The sequence below is a fragment of the Tenebrio molitor genome, chromosome 8 (assembly GCF_963966145.1).
Source record: "Tenebrio molitor chromosome 8, icTenMoli1.1, whole genome shotgun sequence".
Taxonomy (NCBI): Eukaryota; Metazoa; Arthropoda; class Insecta; order Coleoptera; family Tenebrionidae; genus Tenebrio; species Tenebrio molitor.
The window spans coordinates 13,532,128-13,556,544 of record NC_091053.1 but is presented as its reverse complement, the minus strand read 5'-3'; the positions used below and the strand labels follow the sequence as shown (position 1 = coordinate 13,556,544).

General features: G+C 32.8%; 2 protein-coding genes and 1 long non-coding RNA gene across 13 annotated transcripts in view; 1 reads left to right on the top strand and 2 right to left on the bottom strand.

Annotated features, from left to right (window-relative positions):
• The window catches only part of LOC138137578 (chondroitin sulfate N-acetylgalactosaminyltransferase 1-like), a 125,186-nt gene that overhangs the window by 19,700 nt on the left and 81,069 nt on the right, over positions 1–24,417 (bottom strand). For all 11 annotated transcript variants that reach the window (XM_069057037.1, XM_069057044.1, XM_069057041.1 and 8 more), the window contains one exon: positions 2,265–2,435. In XM_069057037.1, coding sequence (XP_068913138.1) covers positions 2,265–2,435 — 171 coding nt within the window. The remainder of the gene's footprint in view (positions 1–2,264; positions 2,436–24,417) is intronic.
• On the top strand, positions 5,436–6,309 carry LOC138137580 (uncharacterized). Its single transcript, XR_011161796.1, has 2 exons — positions 5,436–5,526; positions 5,570–6,309. It is a non-coding gene; the product is annotated as an uncharacterized lncRNA (long non-coding RNA).
• Positions 10,813–23,686, bottom strand: LOC138137577 (uncharacterized). Its single transcript, XM_069057036.1, has 4 exons — positions 23,532–23,686; positions 13,525–13,606; positions 13,334–13,426; positions 10,813–13,276 (listed from the first exon to the last, which is right to left on the bottom strand). Exons 2-4 carry the CDS (start codon positions 13,600–13,602, stop codon positions 11,219–11,221), a joined length of 2,229 nt encoding a protein of 742 aa, XP_068913137.1. The 5' UTR covers positions 13,603–13,606; positions 23,532–23,686; the 3' UTR covers positions 10,813–11,218.

Sequence of the window (24,417 nt, the reverse complement as noted above, 5' to 3'; positions counted from 1 at the left end):
TGGATAGTCAAGTACCTCAGGGCTCCATATGGGGTTCAATGTTATTCAGATCAATGCAGACCCTGCATTGGTGTTGGTGGGAACTATATTGAAAACTCAGGAAGAAATCGAAATTGAAAAGATTCTTTTCAGGCTCTAGACACTTTTGCAAAAAATTTTCCTAAGCGAGCTCCACTCGAAATCTTACTAAAAATGGGCGAGACAGTTTCCGAAAGAATTTCAAGATAAGATGAACACACCGAGGAGTTAGCATCACATTATGAACAGTAGTTTCGATAGTGGAGTACCTCAAGGCTCCACATGGGGTCCAGTGTTATTCAGCTGAAACCTTGCCAGCACCAGATGCTGGATTGGTCTTTGGCGGGGACCACATCGAAAAGTAAAGAAGAAATCGAAATTAAAAAATTCTCTGAAGGCTCTAGACACGTTTGCAAAAATTTTCCCCGAGTAAGCTCCCCTCGAGTCTTGATAAAATAAATAGGGCGAGACAGTTTCCGAATGATTCTGCAGGATTTTCCACGAGAAACTTTCCCCGATTTTATTATTCCGCTATCGCTTTCGTGTATCTCTCGACTCGTCACAATTACCAACCGATGCAATTGGTGGACTTTATGTAGTATCGTCACGTGATCCTCGCAACCTTTGTCCAAATCATTTTACATCTTTACGAGCTCCACATCCTGACTACGTTATTTGCAGTAAAATAAAACTGGAACCGAACTACGCCCTCGTGATATATAAGAGTAACGACCCAGAAGGAAGAACACGAAGCCCTTAATTTACTCGGCGGCGATGACGTAATAAACACGTACTCGTATGTGAGATTCCAGTCATTTTCGACGCGATTTCATCTCGCAGGAATTGGCACGAATCTAATAATAATAATTGTTTCCGTTTCCAGTTTCTTTGTCCTTTTGTGGCGCTTTTTCGATAGCGTCGCAGCTTCCTTGCTTATTAATTAGGAATGAAGGAGACGACTTCTTAGACGCGCAAAGCTCTACTAATTAATTGTCCGTCGTACGTACACACATACAAGCTTTTCGCTGCAAAGCGTTCTCCTTGTTTATAACGCGCTCTTCATTACTTTACTTCGCAACAAAAAGACGACTGAACACTCCATTTGTTGGAAACTCCTTGGAAGTTTTCAAGCGCTCACAGTTATAAATTAACGAGCGTTGTAACAACAACGGATGGAGCAGGTACAACGGATTTGCCTGCAAGGACTCGACGATAATTGTTGCTGATGGCAATTGACAAAAACAAAATTTTTGTTGGTGTTTTTGGTCTGGCGCAGAGCGCCAAAAGCCGTAACACAAATATTATCGAGCAAAAAAATTTCAAATGAAATTTTATTTTTGTTGGGTTCTTTGCAAACTCCATCTGTATAGCATTTCGCCGGCCCTCCGATCCGACCCCACCCCTTCTCCAGCGACCCCCTTTCTTTGTTTGCTCTTAAGCATATTAAATTACCAGCAGTGTCGCTGCACAAAGACCGCCTCTTGCACGTCATCTGTAAGGAATGTCTAATGCGCAATTTACAATTTTATTACCAGTTTATGGTGGAACAGCTTCGGAGAGGATTCGGAAAGGACAAGATCCGATAAGATCCCTATCTAAACATCTCTTAATATTCCCGACAGCGTATGATAAATGAGTTGGCCGTCTAAATGCAGCCTGTTCGGAGAGTTTTTCGCTCTCACGTAATATCGCGATTTTTTCAAGTCAAACACCAGAAAACGCCCTTTGATCACGGAAGGATCATTTATTAAATTCCTGTTTAAAGAAAGGAGGCGCCGGCCGAGGGGCGAATATTTAACGGTTCCGGAAGGCAAGTGTTTCTGAATAAGGGCTGTTATGATCTCGGGGATGTAAAAATATTCCCTGGAAGCAAATTCTACAAAGAATTATATATTATACTGTACAGGGTATCTCACGAGTGGTAATAAGCCCGACACATTTGAAAATGCAACCCACAATACATTTTCAAAGGAAACATATTCCGTCAGGCTCATTATCACTCGTGAAATACCCTGTATTATGTAATATATAGCATATAATATAATGTATAGTGTGTAGTATATATCATATTAAAAAGTAACCTTCAGAACCACAAAAAATATCATTTACTACTCTCTCGACAAGAACGTGCATTTTAGAAAGTACGAGCCTCGCTCCTTCACAAAAGGACGAAACCGACTCCTTGTCAATTTCCAGCAGGAACAGGATCTGCGACGATCGCACCTTGAAAAACAAGTAAAACTCACCGTTCGTGAGCTGCAATAGCTGAAGTTTAAGCGCCCTAATCTCGGCCGTCAACCGTTCAACTTCTTGTCGATTCTCCTCCTCCCTTTGTTGCAAAAGCTGCTGATATGAAGGTCCATTATCGGCGGCGTTCTCGTGGCTAACGGCAGCCTGATTGGCCATCACAGTCGAACCTGCAACAACACGTTTTCCTGCAATTGCACTCGCTGCTGAAGTTTCCGCCCAAAGCTAGGACATTTTCAAAGTCACGAAGGAAGGTATCAAATTTTATCGACGAGCAAATCTCTCGCCTTGCAGGTCGAGAATTTAATTTATTTTGATGGAAACTAAACGCTTATCGTTACGTCAGGAACATGGAAGTTTTATTTAATTTCTTTAACTAGCGATTTCTTTGCAGATTTATTAAATATTTCTTTTGCTGCCCCGAGACCTTCAGAAAACAAGCAAAAAACAGCCTTTGAAGTTGAGGTTTTTTATGTACGATTGTTGTCAAAAACAACAAAGTTTCATATTAATTTCAGAGCTTTGAACGTTGTTGTTGTTGTTACAAAGCTGTTGCCATTGATTTGTTTAATGAATTAATTAGAGCTTTTCATACTGGCGCACTTTATTTACATGAACAAAACAGTAATATAAAAGCAATACCTGTACTGTAAACATAACTAATTGAAAAAATACTACAAAGTACACATGCTTTAACATTTTTTAAAGCACTTCGTATGTAATAATGTGTGAAGTGCATTTGCAGTTTTTTGCATCTGATTGTTTTATCTTTTTTTCAGTACGGAATAAGGAACTACCTAATACAAAGCGTTGACGCACTCCTGATGCTGTTATTGTTACAATTGTAATAAAAAATTAACTAAATGAAAATGGGTTTCGAATTAGCGATTCCAGGAAGTTTTCATAGCGAGATATTCAATTTTGAAAATTGAAAAAAAAAATCAATCAAAAAAAGTTTCCAAAATTTTGAAAGCTATACACAAATCCAAAGATAATCATAGTTCCCAACTGACTCTTTGCAAACTAGATCGTAAAGAGGAAAAGGGACAGTCAAGCGGGATTCAGAAAAGAAAGGAAAATTTAGGAGATACGCAAGAACAAAAAACAAAGTGAAGGTGGAAGAGAAAGAAGGTGAATGGCTTGAATCGACAAAGGGAGTGAGACAGGGCTGCCTGCTTAGCCCCCTGATATTTATGATGGTATCGCGACAAAAGCGCGCCGCAAAAAGAGCGCGCGACAAAAGGGCGTGCGACATAAGAGCACGGCGACATAAGAGCGCGGCGACATAAAAGCGCAGCGACATAAGAGCGCGACGACATAAGAGCGCGGCGACAAAAGAGCGTGACCACAAAAGAAGGTAAATACAGGTTGCCTTTGCCTTTGCCTTTCTTAAGGCAATAATTAATTTCCTTATTGAAGGTTTTGAAGAAGTCAAACCTTGTGTAAATGAAAATTTTCCTTACCCTTTAGTTATACTAAGACTTGGCGCGACCTTGACGCAACCTTGAAACACAACAAGAGAGAAAAAAAGGCATTTGCACAAGGTTTGAATGGTGGGACACGATCTAGGAGGACGCCTTGAGGCTGTCTAGCCAGAAAAAACTCGAAAATTCCAGTCTTGTCACAGTGTTTATTTGTCTCAGGCTATTTTGTCGCGGCGCTCTTTTGTCGCGGCGCTCTTTTGTCGCGGCGCTCTTTTGTCGTGGCGCTCTTTTGTCGCTGCGCTCATATTGCGGCTCTCTTTTGTCGCGCGCTCATTTGTCGCGCGCTCAAATGTCGTAGATTCATTTATGATATATGGATGAAATGTTAAAGAAAGCACAAGAGAGGAGGGGCGGTAGTGTGGTAAATAAAGAGAAAGTTTGGAACCTGACTTAGTAATTGTGGTAAAAAGTGAAATAAAAATTAAAGAAATGATGAAGAACTGGGAAAGAATGTCAGGGAGAAAAAGCTGGAAGTGAATGTTGAGAAGACGAAAATGATGGTGTTCAATAAGAGAAAGAGGGAAAATGAAAAGAATGAGTGGAACTGGGAAGAAAGGAAAATAGAACGAGTAAACGAGTTCAAATATTTGCGTTACACACTCAATGAAATCGCCACCGAGAAGACACATATCGGAGAGATAGTGAAAAAAGCAAATAAGGTGGTGGGATGTGTTTGGGGAATATGAGGGAGAAAGTGGGGAGGTGATTTCAGGAAAAGAATGATGATGTTGAAGAGCATGATGAGAGTATACTGATGTACGGGGCAGAGATCTGGGGATGGAAGGAACAAGAAGAGGTAGAGAAAGTGCAAGAAAAATATTTGAGAGGAGTACTAGGAATGGACAGAGAAACGCCATATTACATAGAGAGGGAAGAGTGTAAGAGCGATGGGCGGAGAGTGAAAGCGGGAAAGTTTGAAGACAAAATGGATGGAAGGGAAGAGTGCAGGATACTGACCGAATGCTGGGGAGAAAAGAAAAAGAACATGAAGAAGAAAGACAGAGAGAGAAATACTACCAGAGGAACGGGTATGCCAGTGAAGAAGTGGATAGATTGAGAGCAAAGGGAAGATTGATGACTCCAGAGCTGAGTGAAAGGGACAAAGACACGGACAAGCAAGAAAGAAGGAAAAGTATAAAAAAATCCAGGGAATATGAAAGGTGTATGACAGAGGAAATTCCGGAGTATCTGGGAAAAGAGAGTGCAAAAGAAAGAAAAATGATGGCGAGATTTAGATGTGGGAACGAGGAGAGAGAAAACAGTTATTGGATGGAAGGAGAGGAAAGAAAGTGCAGAATGTGCTATAAGGAGAGAGAGCCAATTGAGCAATTTAGCAATTGAGGAATGGATACAGCGGGGGAAAAACTGGATGAAAGAGATATGGAAAAGAAGTGAAAGGATAAAAAAAGAAAGGGGTGGGAATAGGAAAAAAATGTTAATTTTTGTATAGTAATTACGTATATTAACTGACTCTTTGCAAACCAGATCATAAAGGTCAAAATTATTTTCCAAAATTCAAATCCTTCAATTGGAGGTGCTGGAAATAGAAAAAAATTATTATTTAGTTTGTAGACCTTATCATTGGAACGAAATTGCTCGAAACTTTCAAATACGCATTTACAGAGTTAATGAAGCTATTAAAGACTTATTCCTGATAAACATATCTAACCAATTATTTCTCGTTATATAAAAGCTTCGACGAATACACCCAAACAATTTGCGTGAGTGCCTCGTCGAAATCATGTCCCGAAAACTCCTCATCTGTGTGGCCATCCTGGTAAGTACGTTTAGAAGGTAAATTTGATCTAACATTGGTACAGTTCTTGGTAAGCTCCGGCGGCAGCAGTGACTTTGAGATTGAACCCACGAAGATCCATGGCTTTTGGGATGGCATATACACCATCCTCATTGAATATGCTAGCGACGTGTACAATGCACTGGCATCAGTACAATGGGGCGCAGGTCAGATACTAAATTCCATTGGACAGTTAATAGCAACTCTGCTTCTCAACATCCAAAATACCATCCTTGCTGTGATCGTGAAGGTTACTTTGGCGCTTCAAAGTTTGATCCCGGATCAACTGGGTGGTGACACTCTTGACCATCTGAACGAAAAGAAAGCTTTCTGCTATACCAACAACACCCAGTCGGTAATAGTAAAAACGCTTCAAAGTGGAGTAGAGTGTGTTAAAAGTCCTATTGACAAACTCGTCGATAATGCACAGAAAATGGCTCTGAATCTTTATGGGCTCGTTTTGACTGTTGCTGATGAGGTTTCGCAGATTAAAAACTCACAGGGTCTCAGTACGACAGTTGATGCCGTCATTGTACTTATCAAAACTAAAGCTAAATTTTTGTTTGAGATTATTTTGGAAATTATAGTTGAAGTGGTAAATCTTCTGAATGGCATTCCGTCAATTATAGTATGTTTCTTCCCATCACTCGTCATAAAGGTTATTGTTTGGTTGGGTAAAGAAATTGGAGGGTTTACAAAATGTCTTTTGTTTGAAAAGGTATAGAATCATTTGTATTGGTCTTGTTGAATAAACTATTTCGTGTGGTTGATTATTTTCTTTCAACAACGATTATAAGAAGATGAGAAAACGTAAAAGATAAATTATTAACATGCAAGAGACGTAGAAACTAACCGAAAAGACTGAAATTGGTCTATTTCTGGTTCAAACCATGATAAAACAATACTGGGTGATTCAAGTTTTACCGATTTAAAATTCTCAAAAAATTCAGGAATGATTGTGTATCACTGCAGAACATTCTGTAAAAATTTCAATTTCTTTTTAATGAAACGATCAAATATTTCGTTTTAATTCAATAACCGCTACATTAATTTATATCATTTTTCACTGAGAGTCCTTTCAAACATTTAGGAAAAATTTGATGTCATTGAAATCATGAAAGAATCATCGTTTTTCGAAATAAATTGAATTTGACATTAAAGTGCAAAATTTAGCTATGATTTATTATTAAATTGCGCGGTCACTTCCACAAAAGAGGTTGACATGGATTAATTATGGTACCCTTTAACGACTAAAGAATTACTAGAAAAGTTCTCAACAGATGTTTACCAACAATGAGGTATTTATTTATGACACTGCAGTTGCAAATCTTGATCATTTTCCCTGTTAATGTTAAAATTGAAATAATTCAAAAACTAATCATTTTCTTTTGATGCGAATTCATAAATATGTTCTTTAAATTAATTGTGAATTATGGGCGTGCACGGAAAAAAAAATCTGTTCAGAATATTTTTTTTAATTTTATGGCTCTGAATGAAGTGATACGGGAAAATTGATTGCACACGTTTCAAGCCTTATATGAAGGGAAGGTAACCCTAACCCTGTAACCCTGTATAATTATAATAGGAATAAAAACAATAAATAAACCAGATATGAAAAAATTGTATATTAAACAACATATAAGTAGGTACTTCTATGTTCATAAATTTGAGTGGTGCTTTTGTAATGCTTTTGTCCCAAAAGTTCCAAAATTGTTCAATATAGTACCACAGAATGGAAGCTAGAAGAGATGGAGGTATAGATTGAGAATTAACAGAGAAATTTTCATAAAATACTTTGAAGGTTTTCCCAGCTCCTCCTCATATCGCGCGTTCAAATGAAATCCTAGGCTGAGTAGGCGTTGGAAAAATGAAATCGTTTAGAACAGGACATTATTGAACATGTTTGTTTTCAGCAAAGAGTGCCGTTAAATATTTGCTTCGTGAATAAGAATCGTTAAGTTATTCTATTTTTAATGTAAAACGTTGCAAAGAAGAAGAAAAGAAAACATTTTTGGCTCTAAATTTTAGGTTAGCTGTCAACATGCTCCAATTAATCTACGCTTTAAAAAAGCACAACAATTGACGGTTTCCAGCGCCTTCCCAGCCCAGGATTTCATTTGAACGCCCGATATATGTATCAAACAAAGGACATAGTATCTACTTATAAATATCGTCGAGAATTTGACATAATTACTAGGGTGGCAAAAACAGTAGTTTTATGAATACAACTATTTTTCTTCTACTTCTGACAAGGACCATAGTATTCATAACTACCATGGCTTAAGCAGTAGACTAACTACAACAGTAGAAGACACTCTTCGTGTGACATTCGTTGCTTGGTTGCTTCTACGGTTGTCAGGGATCCTCTCACAGTACGACAATTTTTCTTCTATTTCTGATTTCGTCTATTTTCTATTTGCTTTCTCTTCAAAACAACTAAAGTCGGGATGTGTATAATTTGAAGTGGAATTCTATCTTCTTAATAAAATGTTATTCATTAGCTTGCAATTTTCTTAGTGCTAGGCTACATCCTAAGAAGAATATATACAACATGGATGCGTTGGATTTTTGCTTTTAAGAAAATCGACTCTGTAATGATTGGGAATGAATCTGTGTTTTTCCCATGTTGTCTTCTAAAAAAAAAAATGCTCTGAAGAAAAACAAAGAAGGAAGAACAAGATTGTGCTGAAAAATTAGAGGTTTTCTTCTGTAAGTATCTCAATTATGAACCAACTTTTCGTTTTAAAATATTTCAAAATAATTAGTCAAAATATTTTGTATAACGTATTCGACTGATGACCTATGTAGATATAAATGGAAAATTTGTTGCTACTCTAAGTACTATGCCCGTTATAGTACTCTTCTCTTCTATTCTTGTAACTACTAATACTTTGGAAATTTCAGTTCACTTCTCGATGATGACCATCATTACTATTATTATTCTTCAGTCAATTTAATTGTTGGCAAGTTTTGCCAACTGCGACTCAAATCTAGTACCATTTGTAACGCTGCCAACTCCCATAGTAGTGTACGACACCATCATAGGAGCATTCGATAATGCTTCTCTACCTCTTGGTGACGTCCATAAGTTTCGACAACGATTCTCTTTGTTGATAGTACTAATCAATAAATTTGTGACCTACGATTGACTCTTATTTTATTCGGTAATGTGTAAAATAGAGAAAAAAAGAAAACAATTTAGAATGAAAAATACGTAAGCGAGGGGAGGACAAAGTTCGAAAGAATCTAACCAAGAGAGAATTCTGATCAAAAAGTTATTTCTTCAATTCTAATTTTCTTTTTTGAAAGCTAGTTTTGCGAGTGCTTTTGATTAATTATTTGCCCTCTGAACTAAAAACAAAAAAAAAGAAAGATGGAAACTAGATGAGTTGTTTTATGAAAAGACAGCTGCTATCTAATCTCCGATTTAAACATTTTAGAGAGACCTCGCTACTCATTAGATCTAGCCCCTGCACATATAAAAAATACAAAAGAAAACAAAACATGATTCTTTTGAGTTTTCGCCACTTGCTACATTCGTCTTGTGCATTTTGTAAAGTTTTCTTATCAAAAATACAGTCTTACTTATTATACTCATTTTATATTATCGTGGCCATGCTTTGCCCAAGGTACATTAAAGTAATCATTGCCATTAAGTCCATCGTTAGTTTTATGAATTCAAATGTCGATATTTAGCAACGTAAAAGATAGTAGATAGTAAAATGTTACTTCTGGACCAGGACATTTGGCGTCTTAAAAATCAAGGCAAAATTTTACAAATTTAGCTGTTTGCCCAAAAGCAAACAACCGAATAGGGCCTAAAACCTCTCAAAAATCATAATTTTTATCCACCCCAAAAGTTCCCAAATATGTGTAGACCACCAAAAATTGGACACACGAAAAAACCGTTAAAATCTCCCAAAATAATGGAAAATTACCTCAAGAACGCCCTAAAAAACTAACAAAATACCTTGTTTTTACGCACCCCAAAATGGCTTTTTACTTCTGGACCAGGACATTTGGCGTCTTGAAAAACAAGGCAGAATCTTACAAATCTAGCTGTTTTTTCCAAAACTCCACAACCAAAAAAGGCCTAACACCTCTCAAAAAGCATTAATTTTCATACACCCCAAAAACAGCTCTTCATTTCTGGACCAGGACATTTGGCGCACGCGAAAATCAATTAAAATTATCTAAAAAACAGGAAAAATTTTTACAAATTTCCTCGTTTTTAAACACCCCAAAAACTTTGATATTCGTTTATCTCAATAAGAACTAAGAAATATAACAAAAACACTTTAATATTCAGGGTGCGGGACGCCGCACCCTGGATATTCGTCTCAATAAGAACTATGTAAAATAGATATAAAATCAATTCGTCTATGTCAAAAAAACTGCTCTACCAAAACCATTGTCAAATCTCTAGTTTTCACACACCTCAAAACAGATTTTCATTTCTGAACCAAGCCTATTGGCGCATGGAAAAAATCAATGAAAAACAAATTAAAGCGACTTAAAATCCTCGACACTCCAAGTAAAATTACTTTAAAAACCAGGAAAAATTCTTATAAATTCCCTAGTTTTTAGATACCCCAAAAATAGCTCTTCATTTCTGGACCAAGCCAATTGGCGCATGGCAAAGGTGTTAAAAATTATTACCAAATAAATTTTGCATACCCCAACTGTATTCAACTATTATACGCACATAAAAAAGATACACCTAATTGTTCGAAGTCTACTAAAATATCTGAACACTCCATTATGGATTTTCATTTAGAGATCGCTATTAAAACTTTAATGTTATCGTAAACATGTTCGGTTTGTGTCTTAATTATCAAAAAATATCACACGTATACGACAACGTTTAACGTTAATTGATTAACAATCAATACTTTTAAATTTTTAGCTGATTTTTTTGGTTTGCATATCTTAATGGAATTCTAGACACAATATTATCACAAGTTCATTCACATCCTAATTGTTAGGATCTTACATTGGCTAAAAAAATATTATTACACCTAAGTAACGATGCCAACGTAAAATTCGTTTTTTTATAATTTGTTTTTGTAAGACAACTACTTACTAAAATTGTTTTTTTTGTTTTGTGATATTAAACCGTTATACATTTTTATATTTTGTAAATAATAAAGTTTAAATTGGGCCAGTTTATAAAAAGCAAAACAATATAGTTAGCGCCATCTAGAGCAGTGTGTGTCTGTCTATATACTGTTCAGAACCAACTGTGGGAACGAAATCAATAATCTTGGGTCACAAAATATGACAGGTCGTTTTTTATTACATGAAACATTGTTAATATTTTGATCATTTTTTATAATAAAGTTAGTATCATACAAAAACATTTAGACTTAAAAAATCCTGTCTAGACAACCTATATCAATAAAATTAAATACATAAAATTATCGTTTTCAATCTCATTTTATTCTAGGTAAACAAATTTCACACTTCTACCGTTCGTAAATGAGATAACACATTTTGTACAGAAACACAGTTTTTAGAAATGTATAAACATAAACAAATTCGGTACCATATATCAGCTTAGCTAACATAAACGATAATTTCAATTTTTTTTTCGTTTTGTTATAATCCGACGGAACGTCTAAAAGTTAAGTTTCATAAGGGATTTATGTGAACTAAGCTATATGATACATATCCTTTACAATTTACTAGATTTTACGATCAGCTTGTCATCAGAAATATTTGCGAAAGAGTCAACAACCTGTTCATAAGATGTTGCAAAACCACAGACAGTTACTTTTTGATGGTTCGTGTGTAGCCCAATATATATTTTGTCTTTTATAATATTCTCTCCTTCAAAAACTTTATAGTACTCTTTGTCAAAAATTTGTTTGAGACCAGCTTGTGCACTACTCTGACCAAACTTCACTTCTATAATTATTCCTGTGCCATCCTTTCTTATAAACAGTAAGTCAAGTCGATTTTTCTTATTGTCTTGACAAAATCGTTCACAAGATGGATCGAATTCGTTCACACATAAAGTAAAGAGAACAGCCTTAAGCTCATCATGATTCTTTGGCTTGAAACTTCCAGAAAGTAAGCTTGCAATGGAATCTGCGAACTTTTGAAATGATTCATTATTGTCACGATCCAGATCTTTCATAGCCGTCGTATATTTGTTAATCATCTCTTTACTAATATTGTATTTGGTCATGTAGTATGATTTATCACAAAACTGCTTAATAATTTCGTCTTCGGCTTCACCGTTTGGTATAGCGTAAACACACCGGTTTGTATTGTTTTCAATTACGTTGAAATATCCACGATCCTTCATGTACTGAAGGAATAAATTGGCATGTTCGTCATCGACCTCACTAGGTTGTAACATCACTTCCATCAGTATCATAACGTGTTCAGGTGTCAATTTATACACAGGATTCTCTACAGTAACTGTACCTTTGGTAATAATATCACTGAGTTTGTCTCTAATACCCCCAACTGCAAACAGTTTGTTCAAGGGTTGAATCCCGTGGCTACTAAAATAACATCTAGGTGCGTGCTTCTTCGTATCTGGACTCTTATTAGCTTCATGTTTCGCGCGTCGCCGTGCAACTATCCAATCCTGGAGATATTTTAAAACAGAAAATGTGTTATATAACTGTAGATTTGTGTCAAACACTTTATAGCCATTATAATATGATAAAATGTCGGCTTCATTAAAGCCCTTGAATAAACGCATCTTTAGCAAATCTGCTACTTCAGCCTTGGTAAATCCATAATATTCAGAAAACTCATGATTTTCTAGGAATGGACAAATAGAAACATTGTTCGCGTACGGTGATATAGTTGTTGACAATAAAACACAGGCGTTAATCAATGCACCTAATACCTTCTCATTACCTTTTAGAACGGTACTCAACATTTCCCCGATATACCGAATGATCTTGCTTATGTACGCTTGTTTTATGTTTTCTTCTGGGTTATGTAGCAACTTCATAAGAGGAGCGTCGAATTCTTCGATCAATATCAGCACTCTTTTATTGAACTGGATGTACAAATATTCTATTAACTTGTATAAAGAATATCGCAAATCATCTTCATCTAATTTCAAGGTAATTGGTTGACCTTCCTTATCCAAATCACGTTTCTCACCCTCAAGAAACAAATTAAACTCTAGCTTCATTTTCTCATTTAAACGACTTCTTTGGTCACCCAAATACATGTGCTTTTTATATGTTTCACACAAACTATCTTTGAGTGTCTTAATAAACGCGTTCCAATTATGAGGCGAAATATCCTTCAAGCTAAAGAAAATTACTGGATGCTGACCACAATGTTGGTAGAAGAATTGTCTGCTGTCGCATGTTCCATTTTCCAAATCGTCGTCCATGTGCTTTGTAGGACAGGTGCAGCTGTAAATTTGCAAGTGCTTGTTTCTAATAACGGTCTTGAATAGTTTGTAATTTTTTGGTGGAGTTTTGTTTTTATCTTCGACCCATTTTCCGGCTACATTCTTTTTCAAACAGGTAACGATATTTCCTTGTTCATCCACATCTGGTTCACAGAACACCTTCAAGGTATTCATGATTACCGATTTACCAAATCGACTAGGTGCTGTGATGAGAATTTTCTCTGCCCATGATTTTTCGTTTAGACTTCTTCGAAAAAATTTTTTTATAAATAGCGTTTTGTCAATAAACGCAATAGACGTAAGGAGAAGCTCCTCAAATTCCTCTGAAGCTATAAGGCAATTTTTCTGAAAAATTGGAAAAAACATTCTAATAAAAAAATTAAGATCAACAAATTAACTTACATTGTCGTCAGAATTACTTTGCCCATTCCCTTCAAGTCCTTGGCCACCAGCTCCTTGAACTTCTACACTTCTGTTTTCGGTTGTTACATCCATCTGGTTGTTCAACAGGACACAATATATTAAGTTAAAGTCGGGATAAACAAAATTTATAAATAAATTTAACAACATACTAAAATTTATACAAAACTTACATTTTCACTTATTCCAGACAAAGTTTCCAAATCTGAAGAAATCGCCAATCTAGTTCTTTTACAAGGGGGCTGGGCCATTTATCTACAATAACAACAAGATTAACAATAAAAAATTATAATTAATCGTAATAATAATAATCAGTCAGGTGAACATGGTTTATAAATATAAGTAATTAAAATATGTAAAAAAAAATAATCTGTAATGATAAGATCCTCAAACGGATAAATCAATGCTGAAAGAAAAAAAAAATTAAGTAGCCCTTTATGATCAAGCTACAGAGTGATAAACAATGACTGAATCTGTTGGTATTAAAACAATCGAAAAATATCGACTTTTGTTTGCGGCCAAGTTGTAAAATCTGGACAAACCGTAAGTCACAATATTCGGGCGTGAATGTTCAATTAGGTTATCTCACATTGGGGATTTGAAAACACGATGAAAGGGAAAAAGGTTAGAAAGTCACAAACCCTGTCAAAATGTTGTCAGTGCAGTTAAATTTGACAACAGGAAATGTATTTATTCACAAAATCAATTGGTAATTAACTGTTTTCTAACTTTTAAAAAGTTTGAAAGTGACAATTACTCACTTTCACTCCCATTCCCTGGGTACGTTTCAATCGGTCAGTAATAATAAGAAAAAGACGTCGGTAATGAGACGTAGCAGTTAGTAATGGTCATTCTTAAATTGTGCAGGCACGGGCAATATATTTATTAAAAAACTAAACAATTGTAAATTTGATGTGAATTTGTTAAGTAATTTAATAAACGATAATATTATAATAGAGTTAGATTTTTACCTATTTTTTATTAAACTATTTATTACTTAGCAGAGGTACAAATTTCATTCAAAGTTGCAGTGCCGCCAACAGATTCAGTCATTGTTGATCACATCGAAATATCAGTAACCTCCTTATTTCTTTTTGAATGATGGAGGCAAATATTTTTTAAATAAATAAAAAAAAATGACCAATACTAAAGAGAACAAAATTGTAGCAGAATATTATACACCATTAAAAACAAGACAACCATCTGAACTCCAGCAATTCAAAAATTGTTACAAATCTTTTACTCAAGATAAAAAACTAAATATACCAAAAAATATCAATGAAGTAACTCAAATGAGAAATCGTAATTTTGCCATTGAATACCTCAATTCTACCGTAAATAAAAAACTAACAAAGACAGATTTTTGCAAATCTAAAAGTATTTCCAGAAATTCCCTTAATATGGGACTAAATTCAGTTGGAATTAAGATTGCATGTAAAACGAGAACAAACGGGAACAAACCAGAGCAATCCGGAACAAAAGAGAACAAATCGGAACAATTGGGAACAAAAGAGAGAAAAAGCAAAACAAAAAATAAAAAAATATTCGATAATGTAGAACACAAAGCAGGTAGTCGTAAACATATAAGTTTAGATGAAGAAGCAGATGAATTAATTAGTAAATCTTTAGAAACTTTTCAGTCATAAATGGACAAACTAGTTTCATACATTCCCAACGATGAGAAAGAAAAATGGAAAAAAGATTTAAAACCTATTATTACTGAAATAGACAGATTAGAAGATGGAGCAAAAATAGTTGGTTTCAAACAAGAAGTTGTAGATAAATATATTGCAAGAAAAGCAGCTAATTTATTCCTTGAACAATTAATTATGACAGACTGTGAACTAGAATCCGCTAATAATAAAATAGATGAATTGGAATATAAATTAGACAACTACAATAATTATGATCCTAAGAAACTAGCAGAATTAAGAAACAAAACAGTAGTAATACCATCAAACATCGATGATGTAAAGAAAAGAACCCTGAAAATATTTGAAAGACATACTAAAAATATGAGAGCAATAAATGAAAAAACTCAAAAATTGTAAATTAAATGGAAAGTACTGTATTCAAGAATTTAAATATATTCAATGAAGAATATCCAAAATTCCGAAAAAAGTTTTCAAGTCTCATTCAACAAGTTAACAAATTAAAAATTATTATTTTTGTTCTTATGTTTATTATCGTAATTGTAATTATTGTTTTCTTAATTTATTACTTCAACACTAATAAAAAATAGCGATTTATTCAACAATGTCCATGAACGTACCTATGATGATACTAATACGTGTCCATAAGCTAATGTATCTGTAGAATTAGGTAAAAGGTATCTTTTATCATCTTTCCAACTTAGAGACTTTTTCTTTACTTCTTCAGTAAATATATCATGTTTATGACTCCTGATCACTTTCTGTCTATGGAAGTATTCTTTTTGATTAAACAAGCAATTTTTGTAATCTTCAAAACTTATTTCTTTCTTCAATACTGCTTTTGTGATACCTTTTAATTTTTTCGAAACAGAATTTTCGGTTCTGTAACTGTACATTTTTGACCTTAAACCTATGCATTCCAATATCTTAATACCATTCAATTCATCTTTGAATTTCCCTATTACTTTCTTATTTTTATCAGAATATAATGGATGATCCTTTGGATAATCAGATGTATCAAAATAGTCGGGATTGTTTTTCATAAATTCATAGAAATCGGCATTTTTAATCTCATATATAAAGCTATCAGTGTCTCCATAAAGAAGTTTTACGTTTTCATTGAATTCTTTTTTAATTACATTGTAATGGAAGTTATACATTAACAATTTCGATAAATCTAATACAGTTTGCCCAATATAAATTGGTTTATTAAACAATACTTTTGTTTTAAAATTGTGAACTGCTGCCAGGTGTTTGCTAAATATAGTTCTGTGTTTAAAATTAGGTTTGTTTATCGCTTTTTGTAATTTTTCTTCATCACAATATAACTTAATATTTTGTTGGTTTCTAACAGATTGCATAGACTTACCATATGGGGCATTAACCATTAATTTCCAGAAATCTTTTTCAAAATCATTTTTCGCCTTTTGTCTTTGTTCAGTATTAAATTTTACATATGGTGCTATGAAATTTGACTGAGTAAATTTTATACCTCTGTGAACCTTTGTTATTCTAATACCTAAACTTTTGTAAAGTTTTAATGTTTCGTAATGAATTATATAATTTTTCTTATCATAGAAATGACAAAGTAGTTTTTCTACTTTTCCGCCCGGAGGAATTCTGTTTTCCGGGGCTAAAGGAAGATCATTGAATTTGTTATGAATAGCTAAGTCTACTGGAAATGCTAAATCGACTTCCAAAACATAACCCGTATCACTATCTGATACCAATATACCGTCGACATTTTTAATTTCATCACAAGTCAACCATTTAAAGTCTTTTTCTGGTAATTTCTGAGATAAAGCCCATCCATATAGATTATTAGCATCTATATAGATAATCTGAGTATTTTCATTTGCTTGCGAATACCTGTTACTACACTGTGAAATACCTCCTCTAATTCCCCTTTCAAAAAACAAATACATTTCATAATCAGTTAATAATTCCAACTCCACTGAAGTATATTTGAGCATACAGTCCCAAGCTAACCCCGGCGTTGTATAATACCAAAGAGGATCGAGTCCATAACTCTTTTCCAAACATAAGTCTCTAAAATTTTCAAATATATCAGTTAACAGCAAAACATCTAGTTTTAAGTATAAATCATGCCATTCACCCAAGTTTTTGATTTTAAAATGTTTCCATACTTTCACTGCATGTTTGAATTCTTCTTGAGAAATTCCTTCTTTTGTGAGCGAAGAATAAAATTTATCTATTGATGGAAGTTTTGTTTCAGAAAATTTCTCAAAAGAATCCATGTATTCATAAGGATATATTCCTTTTCGAATTATCTTGCTTTTTCCTTTCCTAAATAACACATCTAATTCATTATTTGAAAAGTATTTAATTATTTCTCTCAACTGACTTGATTCCAGATTAGATGACAAATTGTCTAGGCTACTTGCTAAAAATCTAAATGAATCGATAAATCTCAATTCGATATATCCATTATCATCCATTCTTAAAATTTTACTGAAAGAAATATACTTCTCTTCGTTATTAGGTATTAATTTCAATTGACTTTTATCTTCTCCTAGATTTTTTATAAACAAATGACAATCGTAAGAACTTAAATTATGAAACAAAATTGGAATAAACAATGGTTGTCTATATTTCAAATTGCATTTTCTACAAGCAGCTCCCCTATATTTTCCAGTGTAGTGATCATGATCTCTTACTTTTGGATTTTCTATAGAAAACACATTTTCACAAAGATAACAAATTTTTGTTTTTTCATATACTTCTAGTTCGATATCTTTTATGGGTTTATTTTCTTTTAATAACTTATATATTGTTCTGGTATGTTCAGTTATTCTTTTTATAAAACGTTTATCACTTTCCTCTCCTCTGTAAATTTCCAATGGGTTATCAATATTATTATAAGCACTCTTAATGTATAATCCATAACCACAGGGAACATGAAATTGTGTTTTATGAGTATATGATGATTCAGGATTTGGTTCGCATGTAGGAATAGGTTTCAGAATAGATTCAAAATCAGAATAAATGACATACGGATGTCTTAACATTCTTTGAATATTTTTAAATTTTAATACATTATCATCAGGCATGTTCGGAACACATGGTTCATTACTAAAGCACACATTTTGATGTTTCTTTAAAGCATCTTCAGTTCTAGCGGAGTAATTTAAACATCTTCTACAGAAATATTTTTTGCTTCTATTTATTTCCAACTGATCATTTAACAATCGACTCAAATTCTTGATCCAACAATAATGATTGTTGTCTTTATTTCCAAAGTATAGTAAGTCGATATTCATTTCATAAAATCGCTTCTTATTATGATACAAAGGATAAAATATTTGTTCTTCGTAACTAAACACGGTAACATTAATTTTATTATGTGATTCAAATTTAGGTATGTCCTGGATTGTTACAGGAAAATTTATTCCTTCAAAATTTAATTCGTTTATATATTCCGGCTTATTATAATGATTCAGTCTATCTACATGTTCTTTTGCTTGATGTAAACAGGATATTACGCTGTACATAAAGCATTTGTTATCGTTGTTTTTAACATTAACGCAAGCTTTTTTATCTTTAATCCACTTGGGTAATTCTACATATGAATTTCCGCTTAAAGGTGTATATTTGTTTATATTAATGCGCAAATGATTTATATTTTTCAGAGTCCATCCAGATCCTTTTTCTTGTAGTTCATCACATCTTGATATAAATAAATCCTTTTGTTCATCCCAGTATTCCTCTAAGGCGTCTTTTTCTCTTAGTATAACATTTGGTAACTGAAATTTATGTATCATTGTGAAGTCTTCATTTTCCAGCTTCATAAACTCACATTCCATCTCTAGATTGGTTTTAATATTTTTATGGAGATTTAAAGCATTTATAATTATTTTAATAGCCTTTTCTTTTATCATATCCATGTATGTTTCCATATCTATACCTTCTTCTAGATTATTATGTTGATATGTTAATAATCTTCCCTTAAAAGCAACCTGAACTAAAATGAAATCTGGTTCTGGATTATGTCTTGCTTGATGCAACTGCATTCGACTTTCCTTAATATACTTTCCACATTCATCACATTTGATCTTTCTTACTCTTTCTTTTTTTGGTTTAGAAAATATGGCATCATCAAACGGAAATATTTCCAAGCTCTTCTTGTTTTCTCTTTTTATTTTTAATTGCTCTTCAGCATTAATAATCTCGTTTATCAATTCTGCCTTATTGTATCTTTTAATGTATCTTATACCTAAGGATTTTGCCATATTACGTAATTCGAGCAAACGACGACTATTCAAATCATGTTTTAATTTATGCAAATGTATTCGAGTTTCCTCGATATATGTTTCACACATATCACATTTTATCTTCTTTACTCTATTTTTTTTTGGTTTAGCAAATATATCGTCATCAAACTGAAATGTTTTTAGGTTCTTTTTGTTTTCTTTCTCTTTATGGAGGTGCATTCGGGTGCTTTTGATATATTTTCCACATATGTCACATTTGATTTTACTAACTCTCTTTTTCCTTGGTTCAGCAAATAAATCATCATCAAATGAAAATATTTCTGAATTCGCTTCGCTCACGAGGACTCTGTCCGAAGCTTTGATAATAGCTTTTATTAAGTCTGCTTTAGTATATTTTCTAATATATTTGATGTCTAATGATTTTGCAATATTAAACAGTTCAGATAAACGAAGATTACTTAAGTTCCTTCGTTCCATTTATTATAGGAAAAAATCTAACAAACAATTTTTAGTAAATATATAAATTCAATCCATTTTTATGCAAACTTGTTTTTATATGCCTTCTAAAATTAGTTCTAGTGTAATATCTACCACAATCACATAATAAACGAGTAGAATTAACTGCTTTTTTACATTGTTTACATGTTTTTTCATATTTATTTCTATAGTTATAAAAATCATCTGGACATTTTAATTCCAAACAAATGGAGCAAAGACTTGTCATTTATTAGAAAATTTATTCATCAAAGACTTGAAGATTAGGAAAACGAATTTTAAGAAAATCTAGTTTTGCCAAGGTTAATACGTTATTTTCATACATTTTAAATTGATTATGCATATTTTTAAATACTAATCGTTCAAAGTCATTATTTGGTTTGCTTCTCATATCGTTCAACTTTTTTTGAAACATTTGCCATGTTTCTTGGTCATCGTTATGTGAGCGATTCATTTAATTTATTACATTTTTTTCATAAGAAATTATCTATAAACAGTGCATACTAAAACACACTGTCCCTTTTTAGGTAAAATTGTGATAAGTCTCGAGATTCAAAAAAATATGTGTGGTATAGGGAGGTGATCAATTTAATGTTTATTTAATTAATTGTCAAAAAAAATAAATACTTGTAATAAAAGGGATCTAGTACAATATGCGAGGCAATATGGGACCTACGTATTATAAAAAGTTTACGGGCCGGTTTCACCAACATTAGTTAACTTTAACGGACAGTTAAAAACAATCGTTACTATGATTATAATAATTGTTGCTATGGTCTTATTCCATCGTTAACTTTAACTAATGTTGGTGAAACCGGCCCTACATAAAATAAATGAAAAGCTAGATATCAACGTAGATTCAAGAGAAAAGAGCAATTATTTTAGAATAATAATAATAATATAAATAAAGCTATTAGAAGTAATTATATGATGAAGACAAATAACGTATGGAAAGAATTTTATCATCCAAGAAAGAAGAAGCGAAAAATTGACATCAGAGGGTTTTCCCACAATACGAAAGCATGGCAAATGAATTGGAGCAATTGAAAAACGATAACCTGAAACTGAGACAGCTAGTATAAATTAAGGTTCTCGATGATTATAATAAGGTAGCGCCAACTCATTCCCCATTTTTGAAACTCAAAATTAAAAGAGAGGGCATTACTGAGAAATCCCGTGAGTGCGACAGAGATAGAAGTATTGAATGTTTCTAGGAATTTTTGCAAAATTACATCACCACTAACATTTCAAACAGCTTGACAGTTATGTCACGCAGAGGTTATGGGTTAAGCTGTTGTGACAAAAAATAAAAAAATTCACTGCAGGGTGCAACATTTCCCAATTGCGGTATAATATAACTAAAGCATAGTTTTTTGCAAGAAATTTATTCAGGTATACAATTCATCTTGTTTAACAATAGTGGAAAACCTGCGCAAGTACCTAAATCACTGTCCGAAGTAAAACCAAAACTCAATGTAAACTAAATGCTTAGGTACCCAAATAACACCCCAATAAACAAGAAATAATTATGAAACTGAATATGAACAGCAACGAAACTACAAACTACGCAACAAAATGTAAGTAACTATCAAAACTGAACCAAAACCAAAGATCACAAATTCGTAATAAAAACGACAAACGATTAATATAGGTACACAACAGGAACACGAAATGTAACAAAAATGAACCGAAAACTGGAGGTCTCTGTGGATTACTGAAAAAGAGCACCCAAAAATCTGTTGAAGTTTCAAACTAATTGACATTTGACGTTTGTTGGAGGTGTGCGTATGCATTCGTTTGCAGTGCTTAAATTCTATTTACCAATGTGGTCATAAATAAAATAGGTGAAGTTAATACAATTTAATTTGTTGGTACATTTTGTAGGCAGTCACAAATGAGGCAACTCAAGTCGCAAAAATTAATTTTTAAAAGATGCAAATTTTTCCGCCATTGCCCCATCTCTACATGAGATTAACTCAAAATTAAGTGAGATGGAGATATACGTCGCAACCGTTGGCGGTACCTTAGAATGATCCAGAGCCTTAGTATAAATGGGATCGTTGACCCAATAATAAAAAATAAATTAAATTATTGACATAGATAATACTGTTACTTGAAAGTTTATGATCAAGACGTATTTTTCATATTAGACAATGATAATCAACCTTTGTTTAAAGGTAAAGATTTAGCAGAAATATTGGGTTATGAAAAATCAACAAATGCTATAAGTAAAGACGTAGGTGTTGATTTTAACAGAAAATTGATAGTCGTATTTTTTGGAAATATGCTGTTTTTGCAGAAAAAGAAAAATATTAATCACAAACAATTTGCTTCAATTCATGGGATTTATTGAAGAAATAACGCGATTTTAAGAACTTTTTAAAGGACAAGGAAATCTCATACGAAGAAATAGATTATAAACATGCTAAAGCAAATTTGTATAAATATATACAAAATGATTAAAAATTTTAAAGAATTAATAATGATGTTGAATAACAATAAGGCAAAAAAAAGTTAGGAAATATTATTTTAAATTAGAAGAATTGCTAGATAAATAGGAAACTAACGTTGACATAATTATAAAATTAATGCTAATCCATTAAACCTGTTTGACTTTATAAATAAAAATAACTACTCCTATAAAATTAATTTGAGTACGTGGTTAACCGATATATGGTTTACGTTATTTAAAAGAAAAATATAATAATAACAAATGATCTTTTATGCTTTATACAATATGGAATTTCAGTGGGGGGGGTGGCTATCCCCCACTGAATTTACGCGATATTAAGAAAGATTTAAAGAAAATTTTAGAAAACTATAAAATAGAATACCAAATAATAAATTATGATAAGATTAAAAATGAATTATCATATTATAAAAAATTGATAACAAAATATATTATAAATGTTTCGCCAAATAATTTAAATAAAACAATATGGATTTTATTGAGTGTTCGTAATATTAAATCCCTAATAATAACATTAAATACAAAAACGGATCAAGAAATTAAAGAATATTATATTACTTTATTTATTTTTATATTTTATTCATATTTGGAATACACTAAAAAGTTTTATTTGAATATAGGAGAATCACTCGAAAAGATAGTCAGATAAAGCAAACTGAAAAGATAATTGAAATTAAGAGAGATGGTTAAAAATATTATCAAGTTAACCAAAGATCACATAATAGTATAATAGTTTTATAGCAAAGATTCGGTAATAAACAATATAACAACATTGTGGTAAAGACATGTTTTCATTATAATTTAATCGATGATCATAATGTAAACTGATAACTAACTCATCTTTGATAACCTAAGCACAACAAGTTGTCCTTAAAAAAATCCAACTTTTAGATTACTTCAAAATTATTTTTTTTTTGGAATGCAACTAACTTTGAGTGAAATTGTGTTGTTGATAGAATAAGTAGGTACAACTTACAGTACGAGTCAGCTTTAAGCAGATATTTTCTCTGCGATACTTAAAAACCTTACGAAAACACAAATTCAGAAAAGCAATTTTGCCTACCGTACAAACAACACGTGTTACAACTTCCCAGTGATAACAGTATAATAAATATAATTATTCTAGTTATTAAGTACTACCATGTTTTGGACGCGAAAACAATGTTTTTCTTTTATGACATTGAAAAACGATTACAATATAAAAACCACGTTCGTGGGTCAGGATTCAGTTATTTGATTTACTTCAATTTTAGACACAATCGTTGAAAATGAACATAATGTCAGACGAATTGCATTTTACTTATAACATTTAATAAATAATATTGACTTACCTATTAACAACGATTAAACACCTATGATGCACCGTAGAATAACGTGTAATGCACTGAAAATTGTTAGTTGCTGCTGCGGTGTTAACTGTCAACTGTCAACGGTCAACGCAACAGACAAGTAAAAAGGCAAACTGAATTATCGACCGAAACAGCGCCGCGCGCGCTCCTGGTCTAGATGGCCCCATCCATATTATCGTTTTGAATTAAACTTAAAGGTTAAATATTTTTATAATAACCTTTTTAGTATCACAATTACAAAATTATAAAAAAAAAACTTCAAATTTAGTAAGTTGTGTTACAAAAACAAATTATAATTACGTAACAATAATGATATTGTTGGTTGCCTATCGTTGAATACTACAATAAGATTAAGAACAATTTCTATAACGGAAAAAAAATTGCTTTTACAGTAAACCCGTTTTTTTAACGAGTAGGCCGATGTATCAGCGTATTTTTGAAGGATACCAACGCTCGACCATCGACCGTTTTCTGTTTAATAAAAACGCTCAGAAGTCAAAATGCGTTATTCGTTATCAAATTTAAGCGCTGCACGATCGAGCGTATTCAGCGTATTACGTGCGTGTTTACCTTTAAAAAATAAATTTAATTTGGATACAATAATTGTTATGTACACTAGTGCGTAGCATGTGAAACGAATTTCATTTTTTTAATAAATAAGAAAATTAGGACAGACACTATAAGATCTTTAATTCGAAAACGACTGTACAAGAGCCATTATGGGCGTGTTGGTAAGATATTTGCTTTCAATCCAAGGGGTCTCGGGTTCGAACCCCCGCGAATCCAACTTTTTTTTTAAATTTCGTAATATTGCGCAATTTGATGTATTATTGTAGCTGATTAGAAATTATAATGGACAAGACATAAA

What these genes read in the sequence shown, in the direction of transcription:
- LOC138137577 (XM_069057036.1), bottom strand. Translation starts at nt 13,602, where the DNA reads ATGGCCCAGCCCCCTTGTAAAAGAACTAGATTGGCGATTTCTTCAGAT. An exon ending in TGTCTGGAATAAGTGAAAAT is followed by an intron (nt 13,427 to 13,524) that starts GTAAGTTTTGTA and finishes TTGAACAACCAG; the next exon opens with ATGGATGTAACAACCGAAAA. An exon ending in AAAGTAATTCTGACGACAAT is followed by an intron (nt 13,277 to 13,333) that starts GTAAGTTAATTT and finishes CCAATTTTTCAG; the next exon opens with AAAAATTGCCTTATAGCTTC.